This window comes from Triticum aestivum, chromosome 6A (assembly GCF_018294505.1).
Source record: "Triticum aestivum cultivar Chinese Spring chromosome 6A, IWGSC CS RefSeq v2.1, whole genome shotgun sequence".
NCBI lineage: Eukaryota > Viridiplantae > Streptophyta > Magnoliopsida > Poales > Poaceae > Triticum > Triticum aestivum.
Window position 1 is genome coordinate 161,578,770 of NC_057809.1, and position 18,359 is coordinate 161,597,128.

Sequence of the window (18,359 nt, forward strand, 5' to 3'; positions counted from 1 at the left end):
GACAGGTAAAACACAAACCGTCGTACTAAAAGATTTATACCCCGTTGCAACGCATGGGCATTGTTCTAGTTGTGTTAAAAAATATTTGACTCCAATGGCAACACATGGTCATATACCTAATTACTTAAAAAAATACCTAAGATTTTGTCTTGCGTTTCTTTCTTCCACCCATCCTCACTCCTCTTCTCGCCTCCTCGATTTTTGGTTTTGTCGATTCTTTTTTGATCGATTTTCTTAAAAACATGGTTCAACTACCACGCATCTAATTTGTCTATCAAATAAGATAATGGTTTCTTTGAAGTTAACAAATATTGTTTTAATTGGCAGTTAAAGCCTTCCCTGATATATAATCGTGGCAAAATGGTAGATAAATCACATTGGTTGTGTACAAAATATTTATGTGCTCGCTACAACACATAAACAACTAATTTAAGTTAGAATTTTTGTTACTACAATACTTGTTACGAGGTCATATATTCAAAAAGATAAAGATGGACATGGTTCCGCGAGCACCCCGCATGAATAGTAAATTAAAAACTATATCAGGAGATTTTTTTTAAAATTCTAAAATTTTGGGTATTGAACTTGATCGATCATTCTACTCAAGTATGAAGTTTAATGAAGCATTGACACCATGGTACCTTCAGTGAAGAAAATATAATTGGCGTCTTATTATTCATAAAATGGTACTTTTCAATGTAGCTTTGATTTTGTCATTTTTGCCCAGAATATCACGGATGTCGTTCGAAAACTTTATATGCGAGCATCGACCATGCATGTTACAAAAAAATCATTTTTAATTTTTTTAGTACTTTTATGAAATTATGATTCGTAAAGCGTGCGTGTTGGACAATTTTCACCAACTCTGCGTTGACCATACATTTATGAATGGAGATCATATTAAAACAGCATAACAAAAAAATTCATTAAACATACTTTAGATTTTAGCATTAATTTTAATTTATTTACTCATTGATTTAAATGAAAAGATCGGTCAAAACTGTCAAGATGACTGATTGACAGCTATGACCAAACCACCATCATTATTATCACCATCAACAACTACATCGCTTTTTTTACGTCTCGTCTTTTCTTCTGCCTACTTATTGAGATGTGCGCTGCGCACAGGAACTGTGTAGCCGGTCCTGCGCGCAGCCGCACATCGACAGAACACATAAAAGTCTCGCTCCCATCCATGGCCCCGAACTAAACGCCCAGTCTGAACTACACGCCGCGGCAGGCGCGGCAGCGCAGCGCATCCCCGTCTTCTCCTTGTCGTCTAAGCCAGCGAGGGGCGGACGCCGTCGCCGTCGCCGTCGCCGCCGCGCTCTCCTCCTCCGCCTCCTCCGCTGCCGCTCTTCCTCGAGCTGTCCTCCGCACGGCAGGGAGATAGAGGGAAGGGAAGGGGCATCTTCTGACATCAGCAATGGCGGTAGGCTCTCTCTCTCTCTCTCTCTCTCTCTCTCTCTCTCTCTCTCTCTCTCTCTCTCTCTCTCCGTCCTCCCTTCTTCTGGCGATTTTAGAGCCCCATCCATTAAACGGATTTCTACAAGTTATACTAGAGGACTCATCTCTTGATTCTTAGGGGCATTTCCCATGCAAGGATTGCGTTCCTGCAAAACCTTTTGCGATTCCTTTGCACAGCATTCGTGCTGAAATTTCCACTGACAAAAGCTCTTATGAAAGATTCCTTTGTTTTCCCCACTGCTCAATCATGCAAACTCTCCATCCCGATGCGGAGGAAGCTCTCGTGTTTGTTATTTTTGATTGACGTATCAGTCTGTGCGCGACTCTGTTTTCATATGTTCGATGGGAAAAACTACTTACTGCACATTGGAGGTTTTGTGGTTTGTTCGATGGGAAAAAAAACTTTCTGCATATTATGGTTTTGTGGCGAGTTTGTTCGATGAGGAAAAAAAACAACTCGATGCGTTCCAGACCCTATAGAATCGGATCCGCCGTATATAGCAGAGTAGGCATCTATGTTGCATTGGTTGGTTAGCTTCTCAGCCTCTGTCCTTGTCTGCATTTTCTCACATTGGTCAGGTATCAGGGTCACACCAGATAAGATGCTGCAGTCGTTAGTCAAAATACCGGCTCATATAGCAGAGACAGCAGCGCCGGCTAAACTCTCATTTGAATCTTTTTTTAGGGTCCATTTGGTCTGATATACGTTCTTTTAAATTTTCGGTGATGCATTCTGGGCACTAGAGTTGAATGGCACTGCTGGGATTTCGGCTGCCGCATGGTCATTTGTTTCATATGTTGTTCATGTTGACACATTGACACTCTTGTGGTCACACACAGCATTAACAAGTCGAAACTCTTTTATAAAATAATAAGTAATACTCCCTCTGTAAAGAAACGTAAGAGTGTTTAGATCACTAGTACTTTAGTGATCTAAACACTCTTATATTACTTTACGGAGGGAGTACTTTTTTTACTTCTCTCGCACTTCAGTTAGTACATTTGAGCTGTTCATTTGGACTGCAAACTACCGTTGCTTATCCATTTGGTTCATCTGCCACTCTGGCCCCTGCGTGTTTGGTTAGTCTTATTCTAGGTGATAATGGCCAAACCTGGTCGATCTAATCACCTATTTAGATTTACCAGCTTTATCACCCCCCCCCCCCCCCCCCCCCCCCAAATACTCCAATACTTCTTGACATCTCAAAGTTAGCATATTTCAGTTATTTAGCATCCCCATAACTGGAACTTGAAATTTCTAATTGTACTGATGTACAGTATATGTTTTGCCCATTAGCTTAATGTCTTGTTGATGTCTTGTTGTGACAGTGCTGGAGGGAGTTTGTTTGATAAAAAGAGATGGTCTTTTCTTCTTCATTTTTTATGTTCTCTAAACTGTACTGCAAAAACGTCTTACATTAGTTTACAGAGGGAGTAGAACTGAATATAGTTGTACTGATTTACGCTAGAGATTTCAATGGCGATATCTTGTGGCTGTTGTGGGCTTGTGACAGAATAATTCTTCTTTGTGCATCATTTTGTTCTCTATTATTGCTTTTCTGGTGGTTTGCTTTCAATATTGATCGAGGTGTGCTTAACTCATGTGACAGGACCGGGATAGCGACAGTGATGACAATGTTAAGTTTGAGTGGGAAAGTGATGGTGAGGCTGAGCCTTCATCGGCTCCGGCTTTCAGGAACTCGGATGCTCCTGGCCCATCCACGCTGGTACTTCAGCACAAGAGCTAGCCCTGACTTGTTATTATTATGATTATAGTGTGATATTTGTTTGTGCAAATGTCTAAAGGATTGTAATGGGCGGGCCAACGAGGAAGTGCCGTCTACTGCTTTAATTGAGGAATATGTAGCAATGGGCTTCCCAAAAGAGATAGTCGTGAAGGGCATGAAGGAGATTGGTAATACTCAAAGTAACTAGTTTCATTTCATTTGTCTTGTTTATGTTTATATCTTGTGTTTCAACCGAGGCTTTTGTTTTCAGGGCATAGCGATGCAGATGCATTGCTCGAGCTAATTCTCACATATCAGGTATTTGTCCATGTGCTTTATCTTGCGTTTATTCTATGATGCTTTTGCTACATGGCAAAGATTGTATGTTATACGATTGGTGATGTGAAATGCAGGCACTAGGTGCTGATGATGCAGTTGGTAACTGCTCTACTTCTGGCTGCGCTCCTCAGAGTGTTGAAGAAGTTGATGATGATGATGATCTTGATTTTGAGAATTGGGATGGCGACGATGACGATGTTGGTGGTAGAGGGACCAACTGTGATGATCCTGGTGACGAGGTAGATGATTCCTGATCTTTAGTTCAGTAGCTGAGAATTCTTTGATCATATATGTGCTGTTATATGTGAAGTCTTTGCCATGCATACCTTGAGCACCCTCTTTATGTATTGTTTGAGTTTTTTTTTGCTCCGAGTATTTCAACGGTGTAGAATTGAATTGTGAAGTTTGAGCACTTTGTTTTTTACATAGAATTCTCATCCTGTTTAAGTTTATCGTGTACGTGTGATAAGGGAGTGAGGTTGAATACCACTAGACCAGTACCTCCCGCATAGTAATCAATCAAACTGGAAAATAGTAGAAACTGAGTGTATTATTGTCCTGCTTGTTTGTGATTTTTATGAATTGGAAAATTTATTTCTGTTAGACACCACTCCTTTTCTCTTCAGTTCTTATGCATTTGAATATTAGTTACACGACTTGAAACTTGTGGAATCGGGATGGTATGAGCAAATCATACTACAGATGCTTTAACCAAGAGAAGATACTCTGTACATACCACGAAACAATTATGCTCTTTGGTTGACTTTGTAGTCCAAGATATAGTGTACAATCAGACTGAGCTGAGAAGAGTTCATAAGAAATAGAAGCTAAACTTGAATGCCGAGTACTACATAATTCTAGCCTGCACTTGGGTAAAGTTTGTCCTGCAACCCAGCTCGTCACTTTTCCATAGAATGCAAGGATGGTTGGAAACTAGCTTGCTGATTAGGACGAATAAGATCTACAAGAATTAAATGGCATTGTTCAAGATTCTTCTATTGACTTTCAGTTACACAAAGTGATCTTAATACTGGAAAAGTACATCACATACTGCACTAGTTGCATCAAACTTCGCTCCAAGACCAACCTCAAGAAGAGCAATATCTACATGTTAGAGCCGAAGAAAGCAAGGGATTCGATGTAGAAATGTTATGCTATAAATACATACACAGAGTCGCTAATTTAGAAATCTCAGAATGTAATATATGATGTGATAGCTGATTTTCGTGTAGGTTATGCAAATAAAACTAGTGATGAGAATATTGTATGGTTGAACCCTATACATGGCTATATATATGTAATGACTGAAAACAACAAGTAGGGAAAGAGTATGGAGTGCTTGACGTCTATTATACCTGCTCAGCAAAAAAATATCTTGATTGCTAGCAAGGTGATGAGACTGAAATAGTGTGGAATGCGAATATCTTCATGTTCTCCTGAAGATGCACACATTTGCCTTATCTTCCATCGGTCCTAACTTTCTTCCACTGCTATGCATCCAGCACAGACTGCCATTATGTGATACAACAAACTTGAACATGTACTTTCAGTTTATTCCTGTCCATCACCACCAATACATCATATCGATATTTGCTAATGTGGGTAGTTGTTTCAAGTGTAAAATGATGAGCATTTCTGTTCATGCAAACAGTAACTCTTGTATTAATGTCATTCTCAAACAGCACCAGAGAACAAGAAGTTGAGTTCCTAAATCATTTCATTGTTTTAACTCTTGATCAGTGTTTTTCTATTGTTTCTTGGGTGGTCTGTGCTATTCATTTCTTTACCGTTGATTAGCTGTACTCCCCTTCATTTCTCTGGCCCTATAGATGTCGGTACATAGTTGTATTTCTCTATCAGCAATCATTCAGTTGGCATTAATAAGTCAGTGAGATGTAGCAAGTGTTTTCTAATCTCATTTTTTATTGCAACTCTGAAGGATTTTCTACAAGAGATGTCACAGAAAGATAAGAAGATCAACTCATTAGTAGGCATGGGCTTTGCTGAAGATGAAGCAAATATTGCTATTAGGAGATGCGGTATGCTCTTTCTGAAATTTTTGTCTCGACAGTCATGCTTTCACGGAGAAGGCAACTTATGCTATACATTTCTGTTTAAATTTTCCTAGGTGTGGATGCTGATCTCTGTGTATTAGTTGATTCGATTAGTGCATCACTGGTTGCAGGAGATTTCAATTCCAGAAACATATCTGACCATCAGGTACCTTGTGCTTTTATGTACATTTCAATAAGAAACGGTTCTGCTTTTAGTTCGATGTACCTGAAATCCGTGTACATTTGGTAGGTTATGGATAGATGCTTTGATTCGTTTGGAGGGAGAAAGAAAGCAAGATTGATGGAAGAGAGCAAGAAAAGGAGGATGCAATATGCACAAGGCAGTGGACCCTCCTTTGCTGGTAGCCATGATGAGCCAACGCGTATCCCAGATCCTATGGTTGGATTTAATCTGCCCAGTGACAGAAAACCGTCAATGACCAGAATGCTTCCTGAACAAGCTATCGGACCACCTTTTTTCTACTTTCAGAATGTGGCCCGAGCTCCAAGAGGTGCATGGACGACCATTTCAAAAAAATTCTATGACATTCAACCAGAGTTTGTAGATTCCAAGTATTTTTGTGCGGCTTCAAGGGAAAGTGGGTACATCCATAATTTGCCAATTGAGAACAGAGAAGCTCTTCTCCCTTTCCCACCAAAGACCGTATTTGATGCATTCCCTCATTATAAGAAGTGGTGGCCTTCTTGGGACCCAAGAAGGCAGCTCAACTGCTTGCAAGCAAGTGTGGCAACTGCAAAGTTCACAGATCAAATCCAGCGTGCTCTTGCAAGATCAGGCAACCCAAGTGTTCAGAAACATGTGGTGGATGAGTGCAAAACTTGGGATCTTGTCTGGGTTGGGAAAAATAAGGTTGCTCAGTTGGAGCCTGATGAGATGGAATCTCTGCTCGGTTTCCCAAGGGACCACACAAGGGGAATCGTCAAGACAGAGAGGTACAGATCTCTTGCGAACTCCTTCCAAGTTGATACAGTTGCTTACCACCTATCAGTGCTGAGGGACATGTTTCCCAATGGTGTCAATGTGCTGTCCTTGTCCACCGGAATTGGAGGAGGAGTGGTGGCTTTGCACAGGCTTGGGATCCGCATGAGGACAGTGGTGTCTGTTGAGAAAGGCGAAACTAATAGGAGGGTTTTTAATGGTTGGTGGGATCAGACCCACCAGACAGGCAAGCTGGTTGAGATTGCCGACCTGAAATCTCTCACTAATGAGAGAATTGCATCGTTAGTTGGTAGATTTGGTGGCTTCGACCTGGTGATTGGGGGCAGCCAAGGTGAGCAATCTGGTTTGTTGTACGACTACCCCAGAATCTTGGATGCCATCAAGTCAGCTATGGCAAGGATGTAGGCTAAGCATCATAGTACCTATTCTGTCACTTAGTGCTTATCTCTAGGAACCGCAGCTTCCCACAGCTTCATCTATGTAAGGATGTAGGCTAAGCATCGTAGTACCTATTCTGTCACTTAGTGTTTATCTCTAGGAACCGCAGCTTCATCTATGTTTGAACATTGAGGTGACGTGGTGGATGTTTATTTGCAAGAAATGCCCTTGTTTTCAGTATCGAAATTCTGTTGCTGGATTTTGCCATGCACTGCCTTGCATGATGATCTTCTTGTCTGGTTGAGCTGGACATGTCATCTAACTGCTTCAGTTGTACACACTGCTAAGACTGGAATTTTGGTGTTTTACGTAGAGACAGAGACTTCTTTTGTTTAGTTGCTTCATATCATTTCCTTTGCTTGCACTAAACACTGCATCAAGCACTCAACTGTGGTTTTTAGGCCATGAAAACAGTGAACACGATAAGGTTAAAAGAGGAAGTTGATTATGAAAAGCCTATATAGGAAGGTAAAAATGTAACCTGATCTTCTGCTGCTAACCTGTAGACAAGCAGGGTGCTTAATTTGCTATTTCCCACAGCATCTTTCCTCTAGCAAACCATTTTAGCATAGACGATATTGTACATTTTAAGTGCAAAAGTGACTGGTACATTCACACAAACTAAAGACATCTTCTATTCTGGGATGGGATGCAAAAGAAGCTGATACAAATCCAGAGATAGTTATCTCTGTTCTTTCTCTTGTTAGATTGTTTTGTTTCGCACACTAAGCTTGCCAAGCTGAAACAAGTACCAATGTCGACTGGGGATAGAACTTGAAATGCATTGTTTGGCACCCACAGCACACTTCATTCTTTGGTAGTGATGAAAAGAATGTATGTAACTGGTATTTTCACTCAGGGCATACGTATTTTCGGAAAATACATCGTGTCTCGTGTCGCTTTCATCCTGTATGATCTTCAAAGTCTGGAAAATAAAGTCTATCAGGCTACCAGGTTCTCAGGTTCCCTAAGTTTGTAAAGTTCAGAACTTGGGTTCAGATTTTGTGATAGGAATTTTGGTATGTCAAGACTTTAAAGCCTGCCCAGTGGCCAGTGCCCTTTACAAGGACATTGTGCTTCTTCTGTACTAGCATGGATAGATATTTGGGAGCCAGTGTAAATGCTGTTTTGAATGGATATTTTGGATGTTGGAGCTCTGTGTTCATCCAGATTGAAAACAACAGTAATGGATTTACAAAGAAAACAATTGCTCTGAAAAAATGGCTTCACTTCTGTGTAACTTCCAGCATGGTAAGTTAGATCATTCATACCCTTGTAGAACCTGTTCTGGTCACTCTCTTGGGACTCTGAAATTAGACCATTCAGTAAACAATTGCTTCAAAACCTGTGGTCTCTTGGTTGCCTTTATCCACTGCACTCCAAACCAGAAGCTGAAGCTAGGTTCACAAAATGAAACTGAAGCTGAAACTGAAATTGTAGTCAGCTGAAATCAGGAGCAGACACCAAGTCCTGCTCTGAAACTGAAACTGAAACTGAAGCTCTACACGTCGTTCTACCGGACAGCAAGGATGTACAGCAAGCAGGCAAAATTGACAAATTTAACCTCGAAGCGAAAGTATTTCACAAACTACACTGTTTTTAAAAATATTTCACCTAGCCCTTTTGTACAGCGTCCGACAGCAAGGCGTTGCACTCGACTATGGAACTCCTTACAGCTAGGCGCTGCATAATGTAATGCAGCTCCTTGACATGAGTGTTAGGCGCTGCATAGTAGAGTGCAGCGCCTTACCGTCAGGCGTTGCACATTAGGGGTCAAGTGAGTAAAATACTTTCAAAAATAGTTTAGTTTGTGAAATAATTTCGCCCTAAGGTCAAGTTTGTGCCTTTGACCCAGCAAGCACTATGCTCGCCTGTGTCGCCAATGCTTAATCAAGTTTCGTATCAGTACAGTTTCTTTGAGCTGAAATGGAACCTTTGTTGCCTGTGACCGCTATTGTGTTTTTCTTTTCTTTTTGGGAGACCGCTATTGTGTTTTTTCTTTTTCTTTCTGGGAGACCGCTATTGTGTTTTTTCTTTTTCTTTCTGGGAGACCGCTATTGTGTTTGGTGTACCTGTAGTCAGTGTTCTTCGTTTGCTTCACATATGGATGACTGAATGGTTGCAGGGTCTCTTTTTTTTGAAATAAGACAAAAGACTTGCCGATTTCATTGATAAGGAGAAGGTTTAGACATAAGCTGCAAAGCGGCAAAGAAACAAAAATCTACTCTCGTGACATAAGACTACTCAGATGATCACATTCACATGTGACAGGACAGGGAGTCCCTCCCGGCCCGGTCCCTCCCGTCCCTCGCGTCGCTCCTAAGGCGACTCGGGGGAGTCTAGGGTTTTCCCCCGCCGCCTCCCCCCCCCCCACCTTCCCCATCCCCCTCGCCGTCACCGGAGACGAATGCCGGGAAAGTTCGCGCGGGCGCCGGGGAAGGTGGCGGCGGGGTCTTCGGCGCTTCTTCGCGGAGGCCATCGGATCCAGGGGCGGCGGCTCCTGCTGGCGTGGCGTCCGGCATGCTTGAGGGTTCGGTCGTGAGGACGGCGAGCCGCAGGCGTGCCAGATCTGGAGGTATTGCCCCCCTTCCCTTCCATGCATCCCTTCCCAGTCCCCGGTTCGGTTTGGATCTTGCCGGATCCAACCCCGGTGTGTTCTGGTGGAGCAGATCGGTGTTCGGGGGAAACCTTGGCCGCCTTGGCTGGCCGGCAGCGGCGACGCCGCTTTTCGGTGCCGCTTTCCTCCTTGGGGGCGCTGCTGAGGGCATCATCTCTCCACTCCGACCCATGTCCGGGTGAAAGCCCAAGATCCGATGCGGATCGGGCGTCGGTGGCGCCCCGTGCACCGTAACCTTCCTGGAGGCGACGCCAAGGACATTGGGATCAGATGGAAGGGTCTGCAGGTGAGGGGTGGGGGTGTGCTGCCTCCCTTTCGGTGGAGCGGTGTTTCGTTCTACATATTCTTGGCGGCGGCTCTTGGCGGCATGGAGCAGCGGAGGCTTGACGTCAGATGTGTGGTGACGGACACGCGCAGGAGGTCGACGCTGTCTGGTGTCGTGGTGGCGTCGGCGGCAGCGAGACCGGGCAAGGCCGATGCAACAGTACAGCTCTGAAGATGGATATGTGGCAGGTGGCTGTGGCGGCCTCATACCCGACAGGCGTCCTGGTTGAGGAGCACGCCGCACTGGTGGGTGCCCATACCCGGCAGGCGTCCTGGTTGGGACCTCAGGTCTTTAGATGTTAGATTTGGCTGCAAGGTCTGTTTGGTATTAGGCCCAGACCATCAGCTCCCCTTCGTCAGTTAGATAGGAGTAGCGACAGAGATTGCAAAGATGGTGGCTTTGGTCTTACTGTTGTACGACTTTGTAAAGTCTTGTGTTAATAATTAATAAATTGGCCGTATGCGTCGTCCAGATGCAGAGGCCGGGGATATTCCTCCTTTTCTAAAAAAAATAAGACTACTCAGATGTTTTGCTCCCGCCAACGTCCAAAGTTGGGCCTCCTCTCTAATCCTTGTAACGACAATGGTGGTCGAGACGGCAATGTTGCTAAAGATTCTGGCATTTCGCTCCTTCCATATTTCCCAAGAAACAAGCATCATCACCGAGGCGGTGGTCTTTTCGATGCGGCCTCCAGCCTCCACTGAACGGGACCACCAATCGCGAACAGAGTTTTCATGGTGCCAAACCATCGACGAGTGGCCATGCATGCCGAGCGAGCTGACAACTTCATTCCAAACTCGGGCGGTGAATCTACATTGAAAGAGGAGATAGACGGCAGTCTTCGAGGCCTGCTTGCAAAGAGGGCATAGACCACAATTTGGCCACCCTCTTCGATGCAACCGATTTGTAGTCCACACACGATTTTGTAGGATTAACCATGTAAAGAATTTGCACTTAGGCGGCACCCAAGTCTTCCACGTAATAGCAGCGGTTACTGAGAACAAGCCTCGCAAGTTGAGCCATGTATGCCGTGGAGGCTGAGTATTGGCCACTGGACGTGAACTTCCATGAAATTGTGTCCTTTCTATCAAGGTGGAGAGTAACACCATCAATCATCTCCCAAAGAGTGGCAAATTCCTAGATATGGGTCAAAGTGAGTCCCTACAAAATGTTAATTTGACTGATCCAAAAGTTGTTGTCAAGGGCCCTGCTAACCACACACGCCTTCTTTTTGGAGATTTCAAAAAATTTAGGCGCAATGTCTTTGGGCCGAAGGCCATTCAGCCATGAAGATTCCCAAAATTTTGCCTTATTACCATCACCCGGTGTCACCGTTGTGACCACCGCAAAAAGATCTCTGTCGTTGTCAAAACATGGCATTTCCATTCCCACCCAAGTCCTGGGAGGGTCTGCCCAGTCGAACCAGAACCAACGTAGTCAAAGGGCAGCCACAAACTTCTCCAAATTGTGCACACCCAAACCCCCAAAAATCTTGGGTTTGATGACAAGGTCTCTCTTCTTGTTCAGTATGATCGGATGTATATAGTGTTGTAGGAAAAATGGATGTGTATGGCAGGATAGACAAAAGCAGACTGTTAGGTACTCCCTCCGTTTCAAAAATATTTGAAATTCTATATTTGTACCAAGTCAAACTTCTTTCGAAAGCAGACTGTTAGGTACTCCCTCCGTTTCAAAAATATTTGAAATTCTATATTTGTCCCAAGTCAAACTTCTTTCAATTTGACCAACTTTATACAAAAAAAAATTAAGTACATACAATCTAGTATGGAAGCTATAGCGAAAACAGTTCACCAGAATTTAAAAAAAAACATGTGGAGGAGAATTTTGATTTTTTTTTAGGAAATGGATTTCTTTAGGGAATTTTGAGGAAATGGATTGAGTTGAACTTTTTTTAGGGGAGATTGAGTTGAACTTAATGGAGAAGATCACAGTATCTACTGGGCCGAAATGTAATGTAACGAGCGGGCTTGAATACATAGGCCTAATATTTCTCTGGGCCCAACACGAGGCTTCTCTCCTCAACCCCCAAGTTGCGAGACAGGAGGGGGCGAAAGGCGGTGTGTGTTCTGTTCTGTGCCGAGGAGACGCCGGCGGCGACCACGATGGGCGGCGGCGAGGGCAAGTCGAGGAAGCGCCGCTCTTCCCCCTCCTCAGGTATCTGAAACTATCCAATTTCTTCTCGCTCCAGTCGACCCGAGCCCGTTCCTCTCTTTCCGCGCGGTGCTGATTCCTCTCCTTGCTCTGCCTGTCGATTCGCCGGCCCAGGGGAGGAAGAGGAGAGGGAGCGGAAGAAGAGGCGGGACAAGAAGGAGAGCAGGAGGAGCGGCCGAGACGGCAGGGGCAGCGACGAGGAGGAGGAGAGGCGGAGGAGGAAGAAGAAGCACGGCGACAGGGGCAAAGACAAAGGTAGGGTTCTTGTTTTGCTCCTAGGGCCTGCATTTTTCCTGTCCCTCTAATTGAGTGAAATCATCCTTAGCTTGGTTCCTTGTGCGGTTGTGCGATATCTTAAACTGAGCTAGAGAATGGGCAATACATTAAGTGACCTTCAATCTTCACAAGCTTCACCTCTGAGAAGGGAGGACTATACCCAACTTTAGACCATGATCAACTCGGCCTCTTCAGTGCTCCGTCTCCAGAGCCGGAAGTATTTTCACACCTGTATGATATCTAACAATTGCACCGATACTAGCAAAAGCACCAACCAAATCAAAACTAGCATCGACGTTTATATATTGATTGATTGTTGGCCCTCTGCTAAGGCAGGCAATGGTGGTGAATAGGGATTTCACCTTTTGGATTATTATAGGAAGAAGAGCGCCTAGGCAGCCCGAGGAAGCAACATAATTTTGTAGAGAAAGGGTTGAAGCTGAAATAGTCGGCTTGCCATCATCGAATAATATCATTCCTGAGACGCCATTCTCTCCATAGGAGGAATATAAAATCTTAGCTGTGAATCTGATTTTGACCATCCACTTGGGTAGGACATAAAGGAACCAATCCGGACCATTTGTCGCTAGATTTTCTTCAGGCTGTAGATTCCACATGGTCTTAAGTGCAAACTGAACAGCATGAGGTTTAGTGTGATCAGTAGCCGCAGGATAACCGTCCTCACCTGCCAAACCACAAATATTGCAAGTTGGGTTTGTATCCATATTCTTCTCCACCAATTTTCCTGCACAACAAGGCTTTCAGTAGTAAGTTTCCGAGCAAAAACATTGAGTTTTAGGGGGGCAAGGGCGCTCCAGATAGACTACCAGACTTCTGTATTTCCATCCAAATGACTACTGGCTTGACCCTGGGATTATGGAACGAGTGATGATGTAAACCAAGCTTATACACACCATGAACTGAGAAAATGCTACTCTTTTCATAGTGCCAAGCAAACAAATCCTCAGTCGTAACAGCAGGAATATAAATATTGAGGATGCCTTCGGCATCACACTTAATTATGCATATTTTTGTCTGATCTTCAGCATTTACCTATAGTGGTAGATTCAGTTGTACGTGGATGTATGATTTCTAACAATTGCATCGATACTAGCACAAGCACCAACCAAATCAATACTCGCATCAACTTTTACTTTTGCCCAACCAAATGAAGATGAGGTCCTGACCTCATCAAGTGATTGATTATTGACCCATTGCTCAGGCAAACAATGGCGGTGGATAGGAGATTTACCTTTCGGATTACTATAGGAAGGAGCGCTATGGCAGTCCAAGGAAGCGACGTAATTTCATAGAGAAAGAATAGAAGCCGAAATAGTCGGCTTACCATCACTGAAAATAATACATTCCTGAGATACCATGCTCTCCATAGGAGGAATAAATCTTAGCTGTGTATCTGATCATCTACTTGGGCAGGAGACAGAACAACCAATCCCGACCACTTTTCACAAAAAAATCTTTAGGCCGTAAGTTCCAAAATGTCTTAAGAACAAACCGAACAACATGAGGTTAGTGTGATCAATCATCGCATGATAACCGACCTGCCAAACCAAAAATATCATGAACTGTATTTGTATCTGTATTCTTCTCCACCAATTTCAATAGCAAGTTCTAGATTCATTTGTTTGATTGTGATCATTTAAGTATAGAGCTAGATTCCTTTGATGATGATGTGTACATGACTCTGTCTTTGTCTTGACAGAGAGGGATTCGAAGGAGAGGCGTTCCAAGGAGAAGGATAAGAGCAAGCGAAAAGACAAGGATGTTGTGAGTTCTCTAGATGGTTGTTTTCTCAGAGTATCAACCACAGTAGTTTGTGTATGATTAAATAGAGTTCTGAGCCTTTTAGCTCTTCAATAGCACTTTTCTTGAAGATGAATTGATGTAGAAGCTTGAGCTTTTGCAAAGGTCTGATAATAGGACGGACAATGGCCCTAAATAGAGCCACATGAAGTAGGGTTGAACAAATATGGCTGGGCAAAACCATTCGAAAAGACATCTAGTAGGTTTAAATAAGCTAATTATCTTCGAAGCAATGTATGCATGCAACTTACCTGGCAAAAATGTCCAAACCATGTTTTTAAGGCGTCTTTGAAGCATTCTTAGACCTGAACCTGCCCCTTTCCAGGCATATGTTTCAGGCTAAGATATTTCAAATTTCTACAATTGTCACAAGTAACATGCAAGTTTGCTGTATTGTCCTGGACAATGGGGTTCCATAGAAACTTGCCGGTGTGTTTTGCATCTTTAGGCTAAATAGCAGCACAAGATATATTATTGCCATTGAATTAAAACAGTGATTGAAATTTAGGTGCTTTAATTTTTTTAACAGTTATTGCCTTATTCCCTGCAATGTTTATTCCCGCAATGAAAGGGTTGTAGTATGTACATCCCTGAAGGGATCTCGAGGACCGTAGTTTGTGTACCTAGAGTATAATGTTAGTTGCATCTCATCTATCTCTTGAGTTTTAGTGTAATTCAGCAAAAAATTGTAGTGGGTTGTTAAGAAAGAAGCTGCACCAGATGTATTTGAATGCACCAGTTAGGTTAGGTACATGTCCTGATGCCTCTCATTTTCAGCCATCGCTAAAACAGGACATCAAAGAAATATCCAAGGACGACTACTTTGCAAAGAACAATGAGTTTGCAACCTGGTTGAAGGAAGAGAAGGGCAAATATTTCTCCGACCTTTCTTCAGAGTCTGCCCGTGATATCTTCCTCAAGTTTGTGAAGCAATGGAACAAGGGAAAGCTGCCATCACATTACTACGAGGGCATCACCATTGGGCCCCGATCAGCGCACAACTGGAACATCAAGAAGGCATGAGAAGGCTCGTCTTGTTCGTGGCTCGCAGTTCGGGTCCCTTGCGGTGGTTCGGTTTCTTGACGAAACTGCCATACCAAATGCTTGTACCACTTGTTCCATCTTTTAGATTTTCATAGGTTTCTGATCTAAACCTGTCGCTGTGTTTAGCATTGATGTTAGTTCTGTTGCTGACGTTTAATGAAAAAATTCTAGCAAATTTGTTGCTGTATCCTATATGCAAAAGAGCTGGTATTCATGTGATTAGCCCCACCACGACATTGTCCATTTTCTGATGATCTTTTATGCTGGGTTTTCTGCTAAAGTACCGATGATTTATCCCTCTTGATTCTTCATCACGTTCATATGTTGCAAGTTTAATAAGTGCCTGGATCATCAAATAAGAGTTTGACCCTTTAGCTGCGGCCGAATGTTTACACTAGCTGTTAGTGCTACCGACCGTTTTATGCTTGTTTGCCCAATCTGAACAGTTTATGGCTGTAACTGCAGAACTATAATGCCTTTTCCGTTGCTGCTTGTAAGATTTTCAAGACTTTGCCACTGTTATGAATTAATTTGCCGCCGCTCTGGCAGCATGTAAACTGAATCATCGCCGCTCTGGCAGCATGTAAACTGAATCATCACCGTTCTGGCAGCATGTAAACTGATACTGCGGTCCACAAATATAGAGCACACGGGCACCAGGAGAATATTATGTAGCATCATCAGTACGTATGCATTTAGAATTTGAATACCAACTAATCAGAACAGAGCTTAAATCAGAGATGAAACCATGGCAACAAGAAAAAGGAACTCGAGTGATATACAGATTTCGGATCTCGCAAGCCCTTGTAGGGTAGGCAAATGCCATTTATTCCATGTTTTGATCCTTTCTGGGCTGAGAAAGCAGGTGGTACAAAGTGCCCAACAGCACATGACAAACACCTATGAGTGTCGAAGCGCAGATTCTCTTTCAGAATCCACCATGCTTAATGCTTGCTGTCCTCTTCCTCGCAGAATTTTGAGTACTTCTTGTCGTCCATCAGTGAGTTGAGCTCACCTGCATCGCTGACCTTGACCTTGATGATCCAGCCGCCCTCATATGGATCTCCATTGACCTGTGTTATAAAAAAAACAGCCAGCATACAGGTCATACGACACTTCAATCCGCACCAACAGATTTCCTCGTCAAGTATCAGGCTAAGCTGAAACTTACCAATGCTGGTTTCTCTAGTAGTTCGTCATTCACTGCAATGACCTCTCCAGACACCGGCGAGTTGATGTCACTGGTTGCCTTCACACTTTCAACAGCACCAAAGTTTGTTCCCTGAGATACAGAAGCGCCAACTTCTGGCAGCTCCACATATACAACATCACCCAAATGGTCCTGAAAGCCAAAAAACAGCTCCATTATGGCATATAACATGCTGAAAGGCTGCTTATATGCATCGAGTGAAGCATCCAATGATCTAACATGTGACAGATCTAACACATGACATATGAACCTGGGCATGGTCTGTAATCCCAACGGTTGCGGAATCACCATCAACCTTTACCCATTCATGGGTTTCAGCATACTTCAGATCCTTCAGCACTGGAAAAGGGCAACACCAGAAAGATGCGTGTTAATAACGTGTACTACGCATTGAAATGGCATTAATCAGAAATGCAGTTTAACAATGTGCATATAAAGAGTTCCAAAGCCACTCCAACTAATGCAGTAGTTCCCTCATAACCACTACAATTTATTGTCCACCCTGAAATATGCACAGAACACAGATGCCTGCTAATGTAAAGAACTTTTTCTTGGGATCATTTCATCAGTTTCTCTGCTTCACACTATTGCATATGATTGTGCGTCAACAAACTCTTGTAGGTTGTAGGTCCCAATGCGGCCGCGTTTTCTCCAAATAGCTTTTGGGAGCCTATCGCAAAAACTTTTGACTAAATCATGGGGTCCCAAACCATTTTGCATGTATTTCATCAACTTTCACACTATATAGTTTTCAAATGCATCAAACAAACATCACATCATGCCATCAAAAGAAAAAACATCGCATCAACAAAAAAAAAACCGGGTTGCGCCTTCTGCGACGACATCAGCCTACCGACCGACCTACGGCTATCACTGAACCTCAAGAACCATCACCGTACTAAAATTGGCACTCCCTCTGCAAAGAAATATAAGATCGTTTAGATTAGTGATCTAAACGATCATATATTTCTTTGCAGAGGGAGTACACGACTACAAATCCAAGTCAGAAACGATGAACTTTCCCACCTAACCAAATCAGGCAAAAGCAGAGCGGCAGGAAAGATCCTTTTCGCAGAGAAGATGAAACCTGCCACCGGCAAAGGATCAAAATAACCAGAATAAACTCGGCGGCATTACACCCCATTCTGCAAACATCTCCGACGCGTGAACAGGGTCGCTGCCGAAATCACCAGTAAGAACTGGTAAAACGGATCGGCCAACGACAAATCCTACCGCCCAAATATTAGCGGGACGCGGAGGACGAAGATCGCGCCGTTCTAGCGCCAACGAACTGCGATCCAGGGACAGGCGCGGCGCGAGACACGAAACGCGCGCGTGAAACGGGCAGGCGGGCACGGGCGCAAAGGTGGCCGCGGGGAGGGAGAGGGGAAGGCGTGCTTACCGGTGGAGAAGGCCCTGGGGAAGGCGGAGATCTTGAGGTAGGAGGCGGCGCGGGAGGCCCAGAGCGATCTGGAGGCGGCCATGGCCATGATCACGCGACGGGGGAGGAGGAGGGGATCGCGCTCGCTCGGCGCCGCCTCCTCTGTTTCTCTCTCTCTCTCTCTCTCTCTCTCTCTCTCTCGCGCGCGCGCACCGAGCTCGCTCTTGGGGTTTGGTGGTGGTTTCTCTATTTCTCTCCTTTTGCGCAGAAGAAGTTGGTGGTGGTGCGCTCCGAGAGTTGCGAAAATGATTTTCGTGGTAGGTCTCTGGGCCCTCCTGGGCCTTTTCGTCCTTGCACTTCTGTTTGGAGAATGAACTGATTTGCCTCAATTTCTTGGATCACTAAAAAAATTAGTTCATCTATAAAAAACTTAATTTATTGGAATGTAGGGCAAGCTGAAATTTAAAAATTCACCAGTTCTCCGGAGGGATTTTAGAAGATGAAAACAGCAAAATCATTGGAATAAG

The 18,359-nt window shown here is 43.8% G+C and overlaps 3 protein-coding genes across 3 annotated transcripts; 2 read left to right on the forward strand and 1 right to left on the reverse strand.

Annotated features, from left to right (window-relative positions):
* The first annotated feature begins 1,156 nt into the window (after positions 1-1,156).
* Positions 1,157-7,298, forward strand: LOC123132621 (DNA (cytosine-5)-methyltransferase DRM2). The gene is made up of 8 exons (XM_044552461.1): positions 1,157-1,432; positions 3,078-3,194; positions 3,274-3,382; positions 3,466-3,512; positions 3,608-3,772; positions 5,473-5,572; positions 5,662-5,753; positions 5,838-7,298. The coding sequence occupies exons 1-8, from the start codon at positions 1,427-1,429 to the stop codon at positions 6,951-6,953; spliced, it is 1,752 nt and encodes a 583-aa protein (XP_044408396.1). The 5' UTR covers positions 1,157-1,426; the 3' UTR covers positions 6,954-7,298.
* Positions 7,299-11,954: 4,656 nt separating this feature from the next.
* On the forward strand, positions 11,955-15,472 carry LOC123132622 (style cell-cycle inhibitor 1-A). Its single transcript, XM_044552462.1, has 4 exons — positions 11,955-12,103; positions 12,215-12,355; positions 14,097-14,161; positions 14,990-15,472. The coding sequence occupies exons 1-4, from the start codon at positions 12,052-12,054 to the stop codon at positions 15,218-15,220; spliced, it is 489 nt and encodes a 162-aa protein (XP_044408397.1). The 5' UTR covers positions 11,955-12,051; the 3' UTR covers positions 15,221-15,472.
* A 483-nt stretch (positions 15,473-15,955) lies between these two features.
* Positions 15,956-18,120, reverse strand: LOC123132623 (glycine cleavage system H protein 2, mitochondrial). Its single transcript, XM_044552463.1, has 4 exons — positions 17,854-18,120; positions 16,702-16,790; positions 16,413-16,583; positions 15,956-16,314 (listed from the first exon to the last, which is right to left on the reverse strand). The coding sequence occupies exons 1-4, from the start codon at positions 17,939-17,941 to the stop codon at positions 16,186-16,188; spliced, it is 477 nt and encodes a 158-aa protein (XP_044408398.1). The 5' UTR covers positions 17,942-18,120; the 3' UTR covers positions 15,956-16,185.
* Positions 18,121-18,359: the final 239 nt, after the last annotated feature.

Excerpts from the sequence above, each read along its gene's own strand:
- LOC123132622 (XM_044552462.1), top strand. The coding sequence starts at position 12,052 with ATGGGCGGCGGCGAGGGCAAGTCGAGGAAGCGCCGCTCTTCCCCCTCC. Across the intron at positions 12,356-14,096 it reads CGACAGGGGCAAAGACAAAG|AGAGGGATTCGAAGGAGAGG; the intron begins GTAGGGTTCTTG and ends TTGTCTTGACAG. Across the intron at positions 14,162-14,989 it reads AGCGAAAAGACAAGGATGTT|GACATCAAAGAAATATCCAA; the intron begins GTGAGTTCTCTA and ends TCGCTAAAACAG.
- LOC123132623 (XM_044552463.1), bottom strand. The coding sequence starts at position 17,941 with ATGGCCATGGCCGCCTCCAGATCGCTCTGGGCCTCCCGCGCCGCCTCC. Across the intron at positions 16,584-16,701 it reads GGATTACAGACCATGCCCAG|GACCATTTGGGTGATGTTGT; the intron begins GTTCATATGTCA and ends TTTGGCTTTCAG. Across the intron at positions 16,315-16,412 it reads TACTAGAGAAACCAGCATTG|GTCAATGGAGATCCATATGA; the intron begins GTAAGTTTCAGC and ends TTTATAACACAG.
- LOC123132621 (XM_044552461.1), top strand. Across the intron at positions 3,383-3,465 it reads GAAGGGCATGAAGGAGATTG|GGCATAGCGATGCAGATGCA; the intron begins GTAATACTCAAA and ends TTTTGTTTTCAG. Across the intron at positions 5,573-5,661 it reads TATTGCTATTAGGAGATGCG|GTGTGGATGCTGATCTCTGT; the intron begins GTATGCTCTTTC and ends AAATTTTCCTAG.